General features: G+C 40.9%; 2 protein-coding genes across 4 annotated transcripts in view; both read right to left on the reverse strand.

The window, feature by feature from the left end:
* Positions 1-2985, reverse strand: part of LOC118106086 (stathmin-4) — a 5333-nt gene extending 2348 nt beyond the window's left edge. The window contains exons 1-5 of one of the 3 annotated variants that reach the window (XM_035154280.2): positions 2936-2985; positions 1726-1787; positions 1522-1617; positions 567-772; positions 93-257 (exon numbers count right to left, since the gene is read on the reverse strand). In XM_035154280.2, the coding sequence (XP_035010171.1) occupies positions 93-257; positions 567-772; positions 1522-1617; positions 1726-1738 (480 nt within the window). In that variant the 5' untranslated portion in view covers positions 1739-1787; positions 2936-2985. Of the gene's footprint in view, positions 1-92; positions 258-566; positions 776-1521; positions 1631-1725; positions 1788-2935 lie in introns of those variants that run through there. The other 2 variants (XM_035154269.2, XM_047338212.1) reach the window with 2 other exon arrangements.
* A 5574-nt stretch (positions 2986-8559) lies between these two features.
* On the reverse strand, positions 8560-14053 carry gpn1 (GPN-loop GTPase 1). The gene is made up of 13 exons (XM_035161342.2): positions 13850-14053; positions 12044-12137; positions 11837-11943; positions 11633-11670; positions 11343-11421; positions 11162-11256; positions 11018-11063; positions 10797-10943; positions 10471-10553; positions 10185-10224; positions 10003-10093; positions 9402-9512; positions 8560-8967 (listed from the first exon to the last, which is right to left on the reverse strand). The coding sequence occupies exons 1-13, from the start codon at positions 14012-14014 to the stop codon at positions 8861-8863; spliced, it is 1203 nt and encodes a 400-aa protein (XP_035017233.1). The 5' UTR covers positions 14015-14053; the 3' UTR covers positions 8560-8860.
* Positions 14054-17919: the final 3866 nt, after the last annotated feature.

Genomic DNA, 17919 nt, shown 5'->3' on the forward strand with positions numbered 1-17919 from the left:
TGAAACACAAATCAAAGCAACACAAACTCAGTCACAGATTCATGAATCGTCTCAGTGAGCGAGTGAACGTGACTGAACCTCTGAGTCCTCACCTCCTCCTGCAGCCGCTCCTGTGAGGCGCTCAGGTGCATCTGCCGCTGCTGCTTGTTGGCTTCGGCGCGATGCTCCTGCCGCTCTTTGGTCAGAGCTTTCTGAGCGACTTCCCGCTCGTGCTCCCTCCTCTCGGCCAGATGTTTAAGCAGCTCCGCCTCCTGACACTAGAGGGAGAAAGAGTTTACAGTGACTTTCTATCCTTTTATTTCTCTACCAAAAGAACTCGGGTTTAGTTTGGTTAATTTTAATATCAATCAAAAGTTTCCAATCACATCAGACAACAGAGTTTATGCTGATAGAACAGAGTGGCAGCTGGTTTTGTCTGAACAGATGATGATCACTCAAAACCCTGTAAATTAACTGGAGGTGTTCCTCAGGGATCAACTCTAGTGCTACTACTTTTCTGTCAGTCTATCCATCACACTGAATCTCAACAAATCAGAATGAAATACATTAATATTCCCCTCACACACCTTTCTTCTCTCCTGAGCGGCGTCCAGTTTCTTCTGAATCTCCTCCAGCGATGGTTTATGGCGAGGAGGCGTGGTCGCCCTGAGCTCGGGGCCACCGTCGAAGGTGGGCGGCTTCAGGATGACCTCGAAGGCCTGGCCGCTCGCCCGCTTGCTCAGCTCGATCACCTCCATGTCCCGGATGTTGCACAGGTTCAAGTCCACCACGCCTGCTGCAGGAAGAACAGGAGAACGTGAAATGAAGACCATTAGTTCTGCAGCAGCATGTGAACTGAAAGTTATTCCTCCTCTGGAGAACATGAATCCATCCAGTAGTTATGAGCATAATTCTAAAATGTTGTCAGCGTCTTTTCTCTGATTAAAGACAAAATAATGAATTTGCAAATGACAAATGTAAATGTGCTGAAAGTTTTATTTATTCAGTGATCGAATCTTCTTTCTGCTTTTTAAAACCAGGGTTGTTTACAGGTATCACAGCTGACTTCATGAATCAGAAACTACTGATCCGATTTGATTCTGTATTCATTACTTTCACTATATCACAGTTGAAGTACAAATCTTGTTTGTGAAGAACTTTTTTTTATTGTAACCTAATTAATATTCCCATGAATAATGTAACGTTAGTTTACTTCATCCTTTCTGTCACAAAAACATTGTGTCCAATCTTCTGTTCACTCAGGTTTTAAGTCAGATGAACCTTTAGAGGAAGAAGAAGGAGTAAATAATGTTTCCTGCCTCAACGTCCTCAGTTTTAAATTCAGAGTATTTATCTGATTTTAAGCTTCACTAGAAATCCACTTGTTTTGATTATAGGAAATTAGAAAATTGGTAATGTTTTGTTTTTATTACTCTGCAGGAAAATGGAGGATGATGGTTGTGTTTATTCAGATGATGAAGTGAAAGACAAATAGAACAGAACAGAACAGAATAGAACAGAATAGAATAGAGTGGGACTGACCTTCCTTCTTGTCAACTGTGGCGTCTCTGGGCTGAGGAAGGATGCAGGAGCAGAAGAGAGACACCAGGGGGAGCTCTCGCATCTTCTCTCTGTATGCTGAAACAAGCATAGATACAAACTGCAGGTGACACATTGAATAAAAAACAATCAACTCGAACAATTCAGTCAGGAAATCAATAATCAATGATCAGGGATTAGTTTTACCTGCCAGAGTCATGGTGCTGCAGTTTCCAGTCAAAGACACTGTGGTGAGGTAGAGTCACGTCCTGAGGACAGAGACAATCACACGAGTCAAACTCAGGACAAACTGAATCTGTTCAACCTGCAGGAAACACTGAGATGCTTCAGTTTGAGTGAAGCTTCACAGGGAGAAACATCTTTCTGATCTAATGCATCACTTCATCACTGGATCTATTGTTTCTGTAGCTTCCTGCAAACTCTGTACGTCTGATCGATTTTCTGTACAAATTTAGAGACTGAGAAATGATATAACATAATTTTAATTCAAACAACAGATTTTGTTCAGGGGAGAGATTTTGTTTTTGTTTTTTTCTTTTGAAGTCGATGATTCTTCTCTTGTTATGGATTCAGCAGAAGCTTCGGATTCAGATTGAAATCCTCCTCTGAGGTTTGAAGTTCTAAATCAGCAGCAAACAGACATGAAGCTCTGCAGGAGTTTAGATCCAGAACCGAGCTGCAGCTGCACAAACACTGAAACTGAGTCCAAGAGCAGTGAAGCAGTTTCCTCATCATGAACCTCGAGGTCAAATTAACTAAATGAGGTAAAACATTAACCTGATGTTCACTGAACTCAGAGGTTAAGTTAATTTCTACTATTCACATCATGAATTAAGAGATTTATATCCAGCATTAAATATAAATTTACATCAAAAATCTAAAATTGTTTCTTCTGATGGAAAAACTGAAAAACCGCAAATACAAATTAAATTTTTCTGCAGAAACAAATAAAAAATATCAATCTGTTAAAATCATCAGATTGATTCTTCTCTAACTGAACACTGTGTCTATGTGTGTGTGTGTGTGTGTGTGTGTGCGCGGGTGCATGAGGACTGAGCGATGATGTCATTGTTGCCAGTAAGCGCATCACCTTCTGCAGAGCCGAGCTCCAGAACTAAACTCATAAAAAATACAAAAGAATTAAATAAAAGATGCAACAAAGACAACAAACTAAGAAAAGATGAAAATGAAGAACAGAAGCTGCAGATGAACAAACGATAGAAGAAGAAAAACAGAAAAACATGTTGATGTGTCTGTCTGTGCTGCTGGAATCTGAGGAAAAGCTGCTGCTGCAAACATGTGCACAACTAAAGATCAAATACACATCAACGACACAGCAAATAAACAACAAATAAAAGTAAAAGTGAGTCTGTGTTTGTGTGTGCGGCTCACTCACCCTGCAGTGATGCTGGTCTCTCTTCTCTCTGTTCACACTGAGGATCTGCAGCTCAGCAGCATCAGCACCAAGGCAGCCTGCTGCATGACATCACCCAGCAGCCATCTGATTGGCCGCCAGGGATACTGGGCTGCGATTGGTCCAACAGGGCAGAGCAGAGGGAGGAGGAGGAGGGCGAGGAGGAGGAGGAGGAAGAAGAGGAAGAAGAGGAGGAGGAAGAAGAGGAAGAGTGGGTTCAGAGGAATAATCCTGTTCTTTAGAATCATGATCATTTTACTGAGCACACACACACACACACACACACACACACACACACACACACACACACACACACACAAAGATCATTGTGTGAGAAACTGAATTTTATATTAAAAGATAAAAACATAAAAAATCAATGTGTTAATTTCATTCTGGTGAAGAAACGATATGAATAAATTATATTTATTCATAAAGGGAACCAAGTCTAAAAACAACCACACACACACAAACAGTATATATATATATATATACTGTGATTATTAGTCTTTACTTATTTAGTTTCATATAATTTTAACATCTCCTCACCTCCTGCTCACCTGTGGAACATTCTCCCAATCAGCTGCCAGTGCCTCTACCTGCCCAGTTTCACACTTTTCTTTGTCAGTGTTTCTCATAACGTTGCTTTACATCGTCTGTACCTGTAGTTCTTATCGTGTACCTGTGATGTTGACCTGTGATGTTGACCTGTGATGTTGACCTGTGATGTTGACCTGTGATGTTGACCTGCTCTCCTCGTGTGCGTGCTGCTGTTTGCAGGTCACATCTCGGACCTGTATCGTTCCTCCAGTTCTCAGGATGCTGCTGTGACACAAACACATGCAAAGAAAAAACATTCACACAGAATTTAAACGTATTAAATAAAAGGTAAAAAAAAAGAAACTGGATGAACTGCTCTGATCCAGTTTGATCTGGTTTGTCAGTTTGATGTTTCTGAGGAAATGTCAGCACTAAATTTACCGGCTGACAATGAACAGTTACTCATCCTGACTGTGTGTGTGTGTGTGTGTGTGTGTGTGTGTGTGTGTGTGTGTGTGTGTGTGTGTGTGTGTGTGTGAACGCCTCCATCTGTTGCTGCAGTCGGCAGCTAAACTCGTTCTGTCTGTCACTCTTCATTCAAACGCTGCAGTGTCATCGTTTTTCAGCTTCTTAACAACAGCAGAAATAAAGTTTGATTTGAACACTTTCATCTTGATGCTGTTTTCCAGAGGAAAACGTTTTGCAAAACAATCGTTGTGACCATTTGTATTAAGTTGCTATAGCGCCACCTGTAGTTGCAGCGTTGTATCATGTCCAAAATCATGAAGATGGACGATATGACAGCTCCTGAAAAAGAGGCCAAAGTATTTAACTGCAGTTTAGGTCATAAACCCCACCTCCTCCATGTTAGCAGATGGGAAATGGACCAAACTAAAACACACTTGAGGATTTTAAAGTGTAAAAGATTTTAAAAACGTGGGAGACCACAGACATAATGAAAGATTTAACCGAAAAACAAAAAAGAAAAGAAACTACAATGACCTGGCTTAGAAGACGGAATTGGCTAAAACATCTTTGCAGTTTTAGTTGCAGCTGTACAAGTACGCAACCTCTGGAAAGGGACACTTCCCGGTCAGCTCAGCTAAGATGTTTCTGTGATTTCAGGTCGTCCTCGTCACACTGATGTTCACGTTTCTGATCAGTTTGGTTTTAATTACAGCCTGAAGATTAAAAAGTAATTATCATTATATTAGCTTTATATTTTCAATTTTATTTGTATGTGTTTTACAACAGAGTAAACGTGACAATGACTACAATCATCAAAACTGCACATGTGAGAAAAATGACAGCAGAGAACTACAGCTCCCATCATGCACCAGAGTAGAACACCCCCCCTCACACTGAACCAGATGATGTAATGCAGCTGCAGTGTGTGTGTGTGTGTGTTTGATTCTATCTCTGTGAGGACCAAGCTCAGTTTCAGACATGTTGGATGCTGAGCAGCTGTAACACACATGGGTCATGTATGCAACTGTAATGTTTAAGGTGTGTGTGTGTGTGTGTGTGTGTGGCATGCGTGTGTGTGTGTGTGTGTGTGTGTGTGCACGTGGAGGTGAGTGAGATGCTGCAGCAAAGAGGAGCAAGAGAAACCTCCACATACCAACTGATGATGTCAACTGCAGCCAATCAGCAGAGAGCTCTGAGCCACACTGTGTGTTGTGTGTGTGTGTGTGTGTGTGTGTGTGTGTGTGTGTGTGTGTGTGTGTGTGTGTGTGTGTGTGTGTGTCCAGCAGAAACAACACATCTCCTGCTGCAATGTTTTATTTACGTGTTTTGCTTCTGTCCAATGGATGTAAATCAGAAGAGAATAAATCAGAATGGAATGGAACAGCAGTGTGTTATGAACAGGGGGTTGCAGGGGGCGGGGTTTGTAGCAGAGCACTAACGGGAAGCCATAATCATGACATCATCTCTGGAGTCTCAGCAATGATGTCATTTAGAATGAGGTCAGTGCACCGAGCTCAACACAGTGATGTCATCATAATTTGACAGATAGAGAGACAGAGAGAAAGACATGACTCATGATGTTGATCAGGTGTGTTTATTAAATATCTTAAACAAATTTTCTGATCAACAGAGAATCTGTCAAGGTCGTGCATAATATAATATATGATCTTATTGTCTTATATAAATATCTTGGCACAATAACAGACGGACCTTTGAGTCCCACGTGGATGCTGTATGTAAACAAATGTACTTTTATCGGAAGCTCCGTCGATTTATCGTTGATTTTACTTCCATGAAAATGTTTTATTCTTGTTTTATTGAGTCAGTGATGACGTTTACTTTTATCTGTTGGTTTGGGTCATTGTCCAGAAGAAATTAAAATGCAGGGCTTCATTAAAGTGTTTAATGAAATCACTGACTGACCCTCCTCATCCTCACAGGATGAGATCTTTGAAGAAGGCCCGGTCTGTTCAAAGAGATTATGTTGCTGCAGATTCCCTCGGCCTGAATGCAGGACGAATAGATTTAAAAGCTCATTTGTTTGTTAGACTTTGTGACTTTTTTGTTTTATATTTTATTTATTAACATTGTACTTTTTTGATCGTCTGTTTTGTCACGCTCTGATCGGGATAATAACGATTTCTTGATGTGAATCATTAATTTATCACTTCCCAGGTGACAGAGACTTTGTGCCCTGAGTTTCATCTGTCAGGCAGCTCTGATGCTCACTCACTGATTTGTGGTGAAAGATGGACGACGTGTCTCTGCTTCCTGCCGCTGAACAAAAAATCTAGCAAAAATATCTCAGATACGAACGCTGCCACGTTACTTCGATAACGTAGTCGAGTGTGTAACATAGGGATCGTGGAGTGGAGACTTGAATAAACATCAGTGTGATAAGAACTACCTACAATGACAAGAAACCAATTTTTGAGAAACATTTATTTAGTCTGCTTTGATTTGTTGTGTTTGGTCCATGAGCCATCTGCTAACATGGATGAGGCGGGGTATATATACAGCAGCCAGCCACCAGGGGGCGATCCAGGTGAATTGGGAGGTGTCATGTCATCCATCGTTATTCAGTCAACAGTCCAGACGCGTTGAGCAGCAGCCACTGAACTTTAATTTAAGACTGTAGTTGATCCTCTAGTCGAACAGACTATAACGCTGGTGGAGGAACCATGTGACTCTGTGCTCAGGAGGTACAGCGGGTCGTCCACTAACCAGAGGTGTGCTGCCTCAATACCCAGCTCTAGTGTTGTTGGGCCTTGCTGCTGATGGCCAGGCCTCCAGTGTGAGTGGGAGTCTTTTATAAGTAAAGACTCTGAGGAATCCCAGATTAACAGATGGTTCATGTGAGACAAAGGTGTGAGTTCAATCCCAACTCATGAGCACTGCTGAGGGGCCCCTGAGCAAGACGAATTTAAAACCAGTGTATCTGTGTGTGTGTGTTTTATTTGTGTCGGCGAGACATCGTGACTCTCTGTGTTTCTGTTGCTGGTCGTGTCTGGAGCCCACTGCAGAAGAGAGAGGGAGGGGCGAGCGAGCTGCACGCAGAGGAGGAGAGAGAGAGAAGAGACAGCAGTGTGGGCTGAATGTTAGCGGAGGTGATTCACTGCTGCAGGCGGGGAGAGAGAGAGAGAGAGAGAGAGAGAGATATCCAGAGTTCATCTCAAAGTGCTTCACAAAAAGATGAAACAATACATTTTAATAATTTACAACGCCGTGTGAAAGGTCCTTTATAAAACTGCAAAAATGGCAGAATATTTCAAACACTACGAGGAGTTTCCAGGAGCTGTTGCTGATTGAACTTCAAATATTGAAGAAAAAGCTGAAACAGTAAAACGACCGTGTGAGCGCTGCTTCAGCTTTCACATTGTTTATCAATACATTTTTCCACAATCTTCGTTTCCGAGATTTATTTAGTCACATTTTTTCACTCTGAGGATCAGTGAACCTGGTTCCACAAGCATCACGCTACACGTTAATGACTGAGTGACACATGCTGTCAAACATGTGACATACGTGTCCGCTGTGTATGGGTCTTTGAATACAACTTAAACTTTGTGGATCGGCAGAGAAAACATCCGTTCAGTTGTGTATTTTTGTACAGATGTAGAATTTACTGCAGATTGAAGTCAGACTCTTTATGTTCCTCAGTAAACAATAAACATAATAAACTATAAAAACTGAATAAAATGGTTTTCACTCTAATTCTCTCTGGTTTTAAAAACAAGTTCTCGTGTTTTTCTCTTCTGTAACGTTTCATCGTCTCTTTCTCATGGAACCATTTAAAGGACACAAACAACAATGTGATGCTTAAATAAACACCTGATTCTATGTGAATGCCACTTTGCATGCTCGGCCAAATTTTGAGGAGTTTTGCACGTTGAAGGTCTTTTGTGCCGAGACGAACGTCCAAAGTGTGGAAAGTTAAAATCTGACATATTCTTGTCTGCTGGAGATTTTCCTTTGTTACAAATAAACCTGAATAAAAGTTTTTCACTGAAGATTTCTTGTTGTTTCAGTATTTTATGAATTTGTTTTTTTCCCCACTCACAGAACACTGAGGAGAAAGTGACTCAGCCGCTATTCAGTCAGACCACGCTGCCGGAGTGTGGAGGCGACACAGCAGAGCAGAGCGTTGGCAGAGCGTTGGCAGATGGTCGGCAGGCGGACAATCTGGCTCCATTCACAGAGACATGAATGGAGACAAAGACAAAACCACAGCCTCCGTCTGTGTAGACACTCGGCTTCTGTCTGAGCTCTGCACTAATCAGAGCCTCACTGATCAGTAACATCAGAAACAGCAGAGATCAAGTCAAACACCTCCTGATGTGATAGTTTCCTTTCATCCCATCGTCTCCTCTAAATCGTGAGTCTTTAAGATAGTTACAAATTCAGATAATTGGATTTTCCACTTTTCAAGGAGCCATGAAACAGCAAAGTGTTCACAGTGTAGAACTTTCAGTCATAACAAGGATCAGATGTGGATCAGGTTTATTTGAGCTGATATCAACCCTTCAGTCCTGTTATTGATCGTTAGGATTATCGATCAGTGAACTGTCCGTCGCTGAATCAAGGCGAGTCTCAAACAAGCGTCTGAACTAAAAGTTTTATTCGATTCCTTCAGTTCTTTTACAAACGTCAACAGTGGAGAAAAACAAAAAGAATAGAAGATTCTGCTTTGATATAAAAATATAACTTATATAATGAGGAAGGACTGAGGAGCAGCCAATCACAGGGTCAGAGGCCACCTGATCAGACAGGAAGCTCCGTTCAGATAAAGCTCGTCCAACATCTGTACATCCACAGTATCTGCTCCAGGTAATAGTCTGTACCACAGCGAGGGAAACCGTTCCCTCACAGGTCAGGTCACATTCATGTTGCAGAGGTCAGAGGTCAGTGTCCATCTGGTATCGCACCCTTCCTGTTTCGGACCTGAACCACTTCCTTCCTCTCCTTCAGGAAGTTTCCGAAAGCGTCGCCCTCTTTGCTCTCCTCCGTCACTGAAAGATTGAAAAGGAAGATTCAGAGCTGACGAAGGTTCTTCATGTTTTCTGTTTATTCAGGTGAATCAATGAGGTTTAGTTTATAACAGTGTACATCGCCCTCTGCAGGAGGGGAGCAGCAACCACAGTGAAACAGATTGAAAATGATTTCATTTTTTCATTTCATGTCGTTTGAGGTTGATTATTATTTTAGACTGTGACAGAAACCGCAGATACAAACCTCTGGACCATTTTAACTCTGTCTTAACTTTCAGTCTCATTATCACTTACAGTCAAGAAATATAATTAAAAACTGATTTATTTACAATATAATACAATTAAAATCTAAATAACATTTCTATGTAATCATATTTTTTTCATACGGTGAAACATGAGTCAGGTTATAAATTGAACATGTTTCTGTATCATTTCAGGTGTTTTTTCTCTCTCACCGTTGTGGTCAATATCGTCCGTGTCGCTGTCCTCATCTTCTTCTTCCTCGTCATCGTCACGGCTGCCACGGGTCATGATGAGGTCACTGGGTCCAGCGATGTCAGGGTCCTCTGTGGACAGGAAGTCAACCCGTCAATTAGATCAAAAAAGTGAAGTGTACGACTTGAAACGAGAAAGTTTTGTTTGTCTGCGTCATGTAGAAAATTCTGTTTAATTTTAGAAGTCTCCTCTTTCTTTGTATGAGAAATCAGAGAAACTAAAATACAGACACTGATTTGGAAGCTCTTGTGTCAGACGGGCATTAAACAGAAAAAAGAAGATGTTTTATATGATTTCACATGTTTGAAATTTTATATAATAATGTCAGAGAAAACAAAGATATTATTTTCAAATGCGACTTTTAAAATTAGCTTTCAACTACAAAGAAAATCTTTTCTCGACCAGTTCATTAATTCCAATAACACAAGTAAAACAAAGTCTGGAGAGTTTGTGTGAAGGATAACATTTTCAATAAAGAATAATTATTAACTCCTAGATGAAAAGACAGGAACTTGTGAGGAAATAATAAACCCAGTGTTTCTCTGTGAGCTGCTGCTCTACCTGTAGCAGGTGTCTTCGTGATGTTGACGGCTCCGAGGTCCTTCCTGAGACGCTCCAGCTGCTGCTGCTGCTTCAGGCTCTGAGCCTCGGCCTGATGGACAGAACGTCGGGTAAAACATGGACAAACAGACAGAAAGAAAAGACAGAAGACAGAAAACACACAAACACACAAACACACTCACCAGCTGTTTGCGGAGTCTCTCGTATTCTGGACGATAGTCTCTGAGGAAGAGGAACGTGAGACAAACAGTTGAGATGTGACGTTAGTCTGAAATGTCTCCAGTCATTTTAATCAGGCTGCAGAGATAATAATAATAATAATAATAATAACAAATGTGTTATAATTAATTATAGATTATTTTATAATTTTTGTAAATTACTGTATTATTTAGTAAAAACATTTATTGATGGGTAAAACTTAATTTCAAACAGTGCTGTGACGAGCAGGAGCGTGAACCCCCCACTGACCTCTCGTACTCCTTGGCGGCGTCCTCCACCTGAACGAACAGCTCGTCCAATCCCGTTCCTGCCACTGCGGACACGCCCACCACCTGCAGACACAGGGAAAACGCTGTCAGGACATTTCTGTCGTTAACATTGAACCACTGTTAAACACAATGATCAGATCCAGTGACCTGATTGGATGTTTTCAAAAAGAAGCTGACTTCCTGTTCAGACCTTTAAGTTATTTCCATTTACTCATTTTTTGAATTCTTCCTGAGTTTGTGTTGTTATAAATAAAGTTATGAGTCTATAAGTTGATAAAGTTCTGTGGTCTGAGCCGCTCCTCTTACCCTGAGGTTGGTGTAGAACTCGTCCAGCACCAGACTCATGGATCGCGTCAGGTTGCTCACATACGACGTTTCCTGGTTCAGAGCGTCCTGAAAAACCTCAAAGTCCTGCATCCACTCCACCGCAAAGCTGTGGTCGATGATGTCAGTCTGCAAACGACGAGTTGACCAGTCAAGATAAACTCTACGTCAAAAGTGCAACAGCAGGCAGGAAGTGACCTCACCTTGTTCATGGCGACGATGAAGGGCAGCTTGGTCTTGTAGAGAATACTGAAGGAAAGAAACAGCAGCTGAGACTCAGTTCTGAGCTCGTGTCCATTTTAAATTACAACAACATCGAAGCCTCTGTAGTGAGTTCAGTCTGGTACCTGCAGGCGTAGAGCATGTTGGACATGAAGGTGACAGGGCTGACGCTGCGGGACGTGTCCATCACATAGATCACGACACAGGGGAAAGACGACGCCTGTAACACACACACACAAGGATTTTTAAATGACTGTCACATGATCAGTAAAGAATAATAACCCAGTGTGCAGCGTGCAGACCAACCAGAGCCTCTGTGATGATGGTTCCAGACGCCGACCACGTAAAGACTTCAATCTGACCCGGGGTGTCAATCAACACGTACCTGCAGAGGTCGAAGATCACCAGACAATAAACAAGATACAAAATCTATTGGGCATTTACAACCACTGAGTCAAACAGGAAACTGTCACTAGACTAGGATGAGGATGATGAGGATGAATCTGTCCACGTGATTGGATGTAGAAAACGTCAGAAGCTTCACAGAAACCACCAGAAAACAGATCTGTACAGATACAACACAGACTGATACTGACCTGTGATTGTGCTGCTTATTCTCTATGAACTGCATCACCTGCACAACATAAACACACATGTTTAATCACATTGATAATCTGAGTCAGTCGGTTGTTTGTCATGATTTGATAGAAACTAAACTTTGGGTGAAACTGTAACAGAACTGTATTTTTAAAAAGGTTCTAAGCTTTAGTTTAGTTAATTCAAATCGTTAATCTCGTTACCTGATCAAAGCGCGTAGCAAACAGGTTGAGTGACGTCACGATGCCTCCGTTCGGTCCGAGGCCGTACTGCTTCATCACCTCCTTGTAGTTCACAGTGTCCCGGATGTCTGGAGGAAAGAGGACACACACACACACTGAAGGTTACAGCGACCAGGAGGGACTGTTCACTCTCTGTATGTTCTGTCCAGGAAATAGACGGGTCCTCACCAATGTTTGCGGGGAAGGGGACCTCGTGGACGGCAGGGTCCAGGTTGATGACATATGGAGGAGCTTTCCGAGAGTGAAGGTAAGCTGTCAGCCTCTGGAGAAAAGAAAAGTAACTGAGCACAAAACTGAAATAACAGCCTTCCAAGGTGAAACCAGTACATCTCGATCACCCCCTGGTGGCTGGCTGCAGTGCACGTCATAAAACACTCCTTCTCCATGTTAACAGATGGTCATTTCAGGTAGTTCTCATCACACTGATGTTTGTTCAAGTGTTTATGTTTCTGATAAGTTTGGTTTTAATTAGTTATTTGATAATAAAGACACTTGCTGAGACGTCATGATTGACAGCTGAGACTGACTCATAATTGGTCTAATACCACGACTCCACCGTTACCTGCAGCTACGGTGGCCTTCAGAGTCAAACCAGAACACAAAATGCTGTTTTGGATTCATGTCATTGCGTTTTGACCCCCAGGGCCACCGTATGGGCCGGTCTGGATTCGGACGCGGGAAAAGCTCAAACAGAACCGTCGTTCTGGTTCCGGATCCCTGAAGACCCGGATCCCTGTAGACCCGGATCCCTGAAGACCCGGTGAGGGAGAAACTGAACAACTACGCGGTTCTTCAAACCGAGGTCAGTGTCGTGAAACGAGTTTTTACCGAAGAAGCTCGTCTGTAAAGTTTGAACCTTCAAATGTCGCAGTTTATAGAGAAATCAGAAATGCGACAGTCGTCACAGCGGTTAGCAGGTTACAACCTGCGGCTAGCTGAGTCACAACCGCTAACCTGTTAACCCACAGTTAGCAAATACATAACTTATAACTAGCATAATTATAACCTATAGCTTACCGATTAACAACCGACAGTCAGTGGTAAGATAACGAGCATGAGAACAGTCCGTCATTATCTTGTCGTAGCCGTTAAAGTTACAACTCTTTGAAATCGCCGACTACTGCTAACGGATTCACACCAGCTAACCTGTTAAACTGTAGCTAGCCTATTAATAACCTGTAGCTAGTATATTGATAACATGTAGCTAGCATATTCATAACCTGTAGCTAGTATATTAAAACCTACAGCTAATATATTAATAACCTAAAGCTAGCATATTAATAACCTGTAGCTAGTATATTAATAACCTACAGCTAGTATATTAATAATAACATGTAGCTAGTATATTAATAACATGTAGCTAGCATATTAATAACCTGTAGCTAGTGTATATTAATACAATATAACTATTATATTAATAACATGTAGCTAGTATATTAATAACATGTAGCTAGTATATTAAAACCTACAGCTAGTATATTAATAACATGTAGCTAGTATATTAAAACCTACAGCTAGTATATTAATAACATGTAGCTAGTATATTAAAACCTACAGCTAGTATATTAATAACATGTAGCTAGTATATTAAAACCTACAGCTAGTATATTAATAACATGTAGCTAGTATATTAAAACCTACAGCTAGTATATTAATACCATGTAGCTATAAAACACAGCTAGTATATTAATACCGTGTATATTAATACCATGTAGTTGATAAATGAATAGTCTCCTGCTGACAGATTCGTACATGCTAACCTATTTACCTACAGTTAGCACATTAGCGACCTGCAGCTAACAGAATACAACCGACAGTTGTCGGTAGGATCACGAGCAGGAGAGCAGCCGCTTCCTGTCACACACACCGGGGTCTTTTCAGTGTGGGACTTTTTAAAACCACCATCTTTCCCGTCGTGTTGTCCCCAACCTGACTCGTGTGGCTAGCCGCCGTTAGCCGCGCTGGCTAACTGACCTGAACGAAGGTGGTTTTCCCGGACCCCGCCATCCCCAGCACGATCAGACACACGGGTAGGTCCCGCGCAGCAGCCGCCGGTGCTTCGCCGTCTCCTCCCGCCGCTGAACCCCCCTGGTTTCCCACCGAAGTCTCCTCTGGACCGGGACCACACACATCCGCCATGTTGCTGGATGTTGTAGCAACTGCCTGCCGTCAACACACTGGTACTGTCGTAAACCGGGAGGCAGTGGGCGGATGAAGAGTACACGTCAGTGAGTACACGTCAGTGAGTACATACTACTACAAGTATACCATCAAGTTATCAGATAGACAGACAGATTCTAGAATAGAGTTCTTCATTAGCCTCATCGCTGGATAGATCCGCATATGACATTACAGTATTTAATTATTAGATAGATAAATGGATATATACAGTATATATATATATATATAGAGAGAGAGAGAGAGAGAGAGCAAGTACTAGTACTAGAACTGTATTAATCCTGACAGTCATCATCATAAGATAAGATAAGATCAAACTTGATCCACACGCCAGGGAAATTCAGTTGTTACAGAAGCAGGTAGGTCAGAATGAGGTAAACAAGAAAATATGATCTTAAAATTAAATACAAAATGCTGCGTACGTAGTAGAAATGTTATAAAGTAAAGTGCAGGGGCACAGGTTGATTGCACGGGCAAGTAGAAAAAAAAGTTATAATAAGTATAAGGACATATTGTGATGTGCAGATGACACAGATGTGCAAAAAGTTATTTTCCGTTAGAAATAGTGCAAATCATCATCATCATCATCACTTTTGATGCCTTGCCAAAGAGAAAAACTTCAGCCGTCGCAGAGAAGGTTAGTATTATTTGTGTTCAGTAATTTGGTATGGCCTTCTAGGGATGTTATAAAAACTGAAAAAGAAAAGTAAAAAGGTTCCCCTTCCCCGTCAGTGTCGGACATAACTCTGGAAGATTTCAGGTCTTGCTGTGAGAGATAGTAAATATTGAAAAAGTCTGACTAGAGGCTCTACATTGTAGTTAATAGTTAATAGTAGGTGTGATTTGCTAAGAGACCGGAAATCAAGAAATTAATTTCTTTTGTAAATCCATTTTGTCCCAGAGTCTTTGACTGGGAAAATGTGTTTGTCCTCAATATATGTATAGATGTATAGATGTATAGATGTATAGATGTATAGATGTATAGATAGATAGATAGATGTATAGATAGATAGATAGATAGATAGATAGATGCCTTGTATCAACGGTTCAGGGTGGTGGTGTAATGGTGTGGGGGATATTTTCTTGGCACACTTTGGGCCCCTTCGTACCAATTGAGCATCGTTTAAACGCCACGGCCTACCTGAGTATTGTTGCTGACCATGTCCATCCCTTTATGACCACAGTGTACCCATCTTCTGATGGCTGCTTCCAGCAGGATAATGCACCATGTCACAAAGCTCACATCATCTCAAACTGGTTTCTTGAACATGACAATGAGTTCACTGTACTCCAATGGCCTCCACAGTCACCAGATCTCAATCCAGTAGAGCACCTTTGGGATGTGGTGGAACGGGAGATTTGCATCATGGATGTGCAGCCGACAAATCTGCAGCAACTGCCTGATGCTTTCATGTCAATATGGACCAAAATCTCTGAGGAATGTTTCCAACACTTTGTTGAATCTATGCTACGAAGAATTAAGGCAGTTCTGAAGGATAAAGGGGGTCCAACCCGGTACTAGCAAGGTGTACCTAATAAAGTGGCCGGTGAGTGTATATATATATATATATATATATACGCATGCAAGTACTAGAACTGTATTAATCTTGACAGTCATCATCATAAGATAAGATCAAACTTGATCCACACGCCAGGGAAATTCAGTTGTTACAGAAGCAGGTAGGTCAGATTGAGGTAATCAAGAAAATATGATCTTAAAATTAAATAAGAAATTCTGCGTATGTAGTAGAAATGTTATAAAGTAAAGTGCAGGGGCCCAGGTTGATTGCACGGGCAAGAAGAAAAAAACGTTATAATAAATATAGGACATATTGTGATGTGCAGATGACACAAATGTCCAAAAAGTTATTTTCGGTTAGAAATAGTGCAAATCATCATCATCATCATCATCATCATCATCATCATCACTTTTGATGCCTTGCCAAAGAGAAAAACTACAGCCGTCGCATCAGAGAAGGTTAGTATTATTTGTGTTCAGTAATTTGGTATGGCCTTCTAGAGATGTTATAAAAACTGAAAAAGACAAGTAAAAATGTTCCCCTTCCACGCGAGTGTCGGACATCATTATGCTGAGTTTCACTCTGGAACATTACAGGTCTTGCTGTGAGAGATAGTAAATATTGAAAAGCTCTGACTAGAGGCTCTACATTGTAGTTACTAGTTAAAAGTAGGTGTGATTTGCTAAGAGACCGGAAATCAATAAATGAATTTCTTATGTAAATCCATTTTGTCCCAGAGTCTTTGACTGGGAAAATGTGTTTGTCCTCAATATATGTATAGATGTATGGATGTATAGATGTATAGATAGATAGATAGATGTATGGATGTATAGATGTATAGATAGATAGATAGATAGATAGATAGATCTCTAAGGATTTTACAAAAAATAAAATGACATTGTTATGCTGAGTTTTGCTTCTGAATATTTGATACTGATAGTAACTATTGAAACGCTCAAAATAATTTAATGAAAAAAGAATTTCCCCGTTGTTGGCCTTATAAAAGATGATCTTATTTTATCTTATCTCATGAGTTTAGTATAAAGTTGTCAGTGGATGGAGAAAAACAGCTCTAACAGCTCAGGGCTCTATACAGACGGTTTATGTCAGGGCAGTGATGGTTAGTACCTTTCTAGGATGTCACAGAAGGTGAGGATTTGGTCAGTTTTACTGAACAACGTCTGACTGAGTAGATACATGAGGTGGTTCAATGTTCACTCACATCAAACTGACTGATTTCCCTTTTCAGGATGGGACTTTTGTGTGGACTGATGGAATCGGACCATTGAGTTACCATTTGATATTTACTGCAATAAATGTTCAGCATCAGAAACATGTTGCTTGTTTCATTACTGTTTTTGTTCAGTACAATTTATACAGTAGAGTTAGTGAAGTGATTTACATGAGTTCACTCTATATACTTCATATTTCTATTCTGCAACAATTCAAATATGAAGCTTTTACTCCACTACAGCCTTTAACGTTCATCTTCTGTGACCCACAAAACAATTATTAAATACATGAGGAGGAAGATATACAAAAAGAAACTTCATCATGACAGTATTTACTGTTTTATTTGAGATATAAGAAAATAACTCAATAATAATATTAACGTCCTTCAAAGTGTGTGTTCTGTGATGTTGTTATTTTCATGGACACAGGAAGCCACCAGGTGGTGCTACAACACCAGGAAGTAGAGCACAGCCTTTTCTCCTCACTCCCTAACAGCACTGAAGACCATTTTAATTATTCAAATTATTCATTTGCAATATCAATATAAACACTGTGAGGTTCAATATGAACATATTAATCACATGAAAATTCTGTCTTGCTGTAAGTGACATGGGGCCTAAAAGGAAGCTGCATCAGACTCTTCAACAAGATCTGTGACTCAAATAAAGTCTCACTTCATAGAGTGAAGACGAGATGAAGAGATGTAAAGAGATCGAAACAAAATGTGTTTCAGATTCTTCGAACTCTGTGGGGAAGTCACAGAGAAGAAAAAAGATAGAAACGAGGAGGCGTGACCCTCAGACTCCAAAGTTCATTGGATGGCTTCGTGCTACGCTTTCATGAAAAGTACAATATGTAACTTCGGCCACAAGGGGTCCCTCAATCAAAACAACTAAAAACCTATAACATCGTGAAGCAGCGTGGGAACTTGTTGTCTTCACCACCAAATCTTCCTGAAGCAACTCGGGCCAATCACATTCACAGACGAGGTCATATATTTAAGTTCTATTCACGATGCGTAACAAATGGCAATGAATAATCGTGATCATTTCCAAGTAACCAATACAGACGGTGGAAGGAAGAAACCGTCGACTGGGTAACTGGCTGATCGTG

This window comes from Hippoglossus stenolepis, chromosome 1, assembly GCF_022539355.2.
Source record: "Hippoglossus stenolepis isolate QCI-W04-F060 chromosome 1, HSTE1.2, whole genome shotgun sequence".
Taxonomy (NCBI): domain Eukaryota; kingdom Metazoa; phylum Chordata; class Actinopteri; order Pleuronectiformes; family Pleuronectidae; genus Hippoglossus; species Hippoglossus stenolepis.